Here is a 2,448-nt window from a genome sequence, read left to right on the forward strand (position 1 = left end):
CGTCCCCGGGGGAGCGGGCGCCGCGCGCGCTCCCATTGGCCGCCCCGCCGTCAGCTGCTCCTATTTTCTGCTGTCGCTTTTGGCGCTCGGCCATCCAGAAACAAACCACTTCGATGACTCCTAATAGTTATCGCCAGATGTACTAATACACAACAAATCACGGTCCGAGAGAGGGGGAAGAGCAAATGAGTTCCTATTTCGTGAATCCCACTTTCCCGGGGAGCCTGCCGGGAGGCCAGGACTCTTTCCTCGGGCAGATCCCCCTGTACCCGACGGGGTATGATGCTCTCAGGCATTTTCCGGCTTCGTACGGGGCGAGCAGCCTGCAGGACAAGACTTACACCTCACCTTGTTTCTACCAACAGTCCAACACCGTCATTGCTTGCAACCGGGCTTCCTATGAGTACGGAGCCTCTTGTTTTTACTCGGACAAGGAAATTAGTAGCGCCTCTCCCTCCGGCAGTGGGAAGCAGAGGGGGCCCGGGGACTACCTGCACTTTTCTCCCGAGCAACAGTACAAATCCAGCGGCGTCCAAGCCAAAATTGTAAATGACGAAGGCACCGACCGGAAGTACACGAGTCCTGTTTACCCCTGGATGCAGCGGATGAACTCGTGCGCTGGTAAGCCATTTCGGTGCAGTCAAGGGGGGCGGGTTGGGGAAGGAAGGAAAAGTTTATTTCCCTAAGATTTTTTTTTTCTCGGTTCTTAGATAAAGTCCAGGTTGCTGGAGAAACACGGTTCCTGCAGGGCACTGTGTAATATGAAACCTTTCCCAGTTTATTTTAGACCTGGCACATTGGTACCCTGGGAACGGTGGCCGAGAGCCCAGCTTGTGGGTTCGTTGCTGGAAGTTACTGGGGAATCCTTAGGAAACAGGAAAGAAAAATTAAAAAATGAAAGAAAAAAGAGGGGGGACAAAGCTGGTTTACCACTCTGCTAAACCCACAGCAAAGTCCCAACTTCGCTCCTGCATTGTCAGAAAGCGATGTAGGGAATATGCCCTCTGCACTGAGGATCCAATGCATTTGTGGCACATTCCTCCTCGTCCCCCTCCCCCCGCTCATTAGCCTGTAAGTGTTGGATATTGAGAGCACGTTTCTGGGGCCGTGGGCGCACTTCCACTGCATCGCGGGTTTTCTCTATCTTAAAAGTGAACTTCACGCAATTGAACTGTTCTGTCTAGGAGTGGTGCTGGGGGGAGGGTTGTTTTGGGGTGGCACTTATTTTTAATAATCCCATATCAAGACGCTTACTTCTAGTGTTTGCTAATTACTTCCCTCCTCCCGAATTTACGTTTGCTGGACTGTGGGTCGCATTTCTTTTTTTTTGGAAGTTAAGCTTTTAGCAGGACCATTCTGATGCTGCTTTGCATTCGAGGGCAATAAATTCTGGAGCAAATGGCAAAGACTCTCCTATGATCTTTAGCTGATGTCTAGGATGATACTTAAATTGCAGACCCTCTGTAGTCACAGCCATGGCAATAGAGTGCGTCTGTGTAAACATACCCGCATATGCGTGCGCTCACACGCACACACACGCACACACACATGCGTGCAGCTCCGCGGATGGCACACGTGTGTGTGTGTGCGCGCGTGCACAGGCTCCCAGCACGCATAGGGGAGACGCTGCTCAGCGATTCACAAGGGTGCCACCTCCTTCACTGTCCCTAGGTCCACCTCAAAGCCTCTTTGCACCCCAGTTCACCCCACCGCTGTAAGCATACTGCACACATTTGCAGCTGGTCAGGCAGGGAAAAAAAGGGACCAATACAAAAAAAAAGCCTCCAGGAAACTAGAGCAGCCCCCCCTCACCCCCTGTGTTTGTGCCTGCAAAAGGAGACAGAATATAGCAAGCGCTCTTTCTGGTCTGAAATCACTGGGCCCTGTCCAATGCGATCGTTTTGTCTTTACTTCTACAGGTACAGTATATGGAACTCATGGGAGACGAGGGAGGCAAACTTACACCAGATACCAAACGCTAGAGTTAGAGAAAGAATTTCATTTTAACAGATACTTAACCCGAAGACGACGCATTGAGATTGCAAACGCTCTCTGCCTTACTGAACGCCAGATTAAAATATGGTTTCAAAACAGGCGGATGAAATGGAAAAAGGAAAACAAATTCATAAATTCCACACAGCCCAGCAGCGAAGAAACAGAGGAAAAGTCAGGGGAGTAGAACCACGTTTAATAAACGCTACCAGGCCTTTCCTTAGCGCTTACTATTACTATTATTATTTACCTTGTGTTTCTTCTGCTACTAAAATTCTATAGATTTGTCACAGTCTATTAATTCCCAAAAGGCTTGGTTAAAAGATGTACATTTGCAATCATCTGTGACTTTCTTTAATATATGTGGAAGTCCTAGCTTCCGAGCTACAGGCATGCATGTATATAACCACCTTTCCAAAGCACAGATGCTGTTGCTTAAAGTATTTGAGAAATGGC

General features: G+C 49.0%; 1 protein-coding gene across 1 annotated transcript; it reads left to right on the forward strand.

The window, feature by feature from the left end:
* The first annotated feature begins 80 nt into the window (after positions 1 to 80).
* HOXA6 (homeobox A6) lies at positions 81 to 2,213 on the forward strand. Its single transcript, XM_010187140.1, has 2 exons — positions 81 to 621; positions 1,920 to 2,213. Exons 1-2 carry the CDS (start codon positions 186 to 188, stop codon positions 2,177 to 2,179), a joined length of 696 nt encoding a protein of 231 aa, XP_010185442.1. The 5' UTR covers positions 81 to 185; the 3' UTR covers positions 2,180 to 2,213.
* Positions 2,214 to 2,448: the final 235 nt, after the last annotated feature.

Source organism: Mesitornis unicolor, unplaced genomic scaffold, assembly GCF_000695765.1.
Source record: "Mesitornis unicolor isolate BGI_N332 unplaced genomic scaffold, ASM69576v1 Scaffold48756, whole genome shotgun sequence".
Classification (NCBI taxonomy): Eukaryota; Metazoa; Chordata; class Aves; order Mesitornithiformes; family Mesitornithidae; genus Mesitornis; species Mesitornis unicolor.

Excerpts from the sequence above, each read along its gene's own strand:
- HOXA6 (XM_010187140.1), top strand. The coding sequence starts at position 186 with ATGAGTTCCTATTTCGTGAATCCCACTTTCCCGGGGAGCCTGCCGGGA. Across the intron at positions 622-1,919 it reads GCGGATGAACTCGTGCGCTG|GTACAGTATATGGAACTCAT; the intron begins GTAAGCCATTTC and ends TTACTTCTACAG.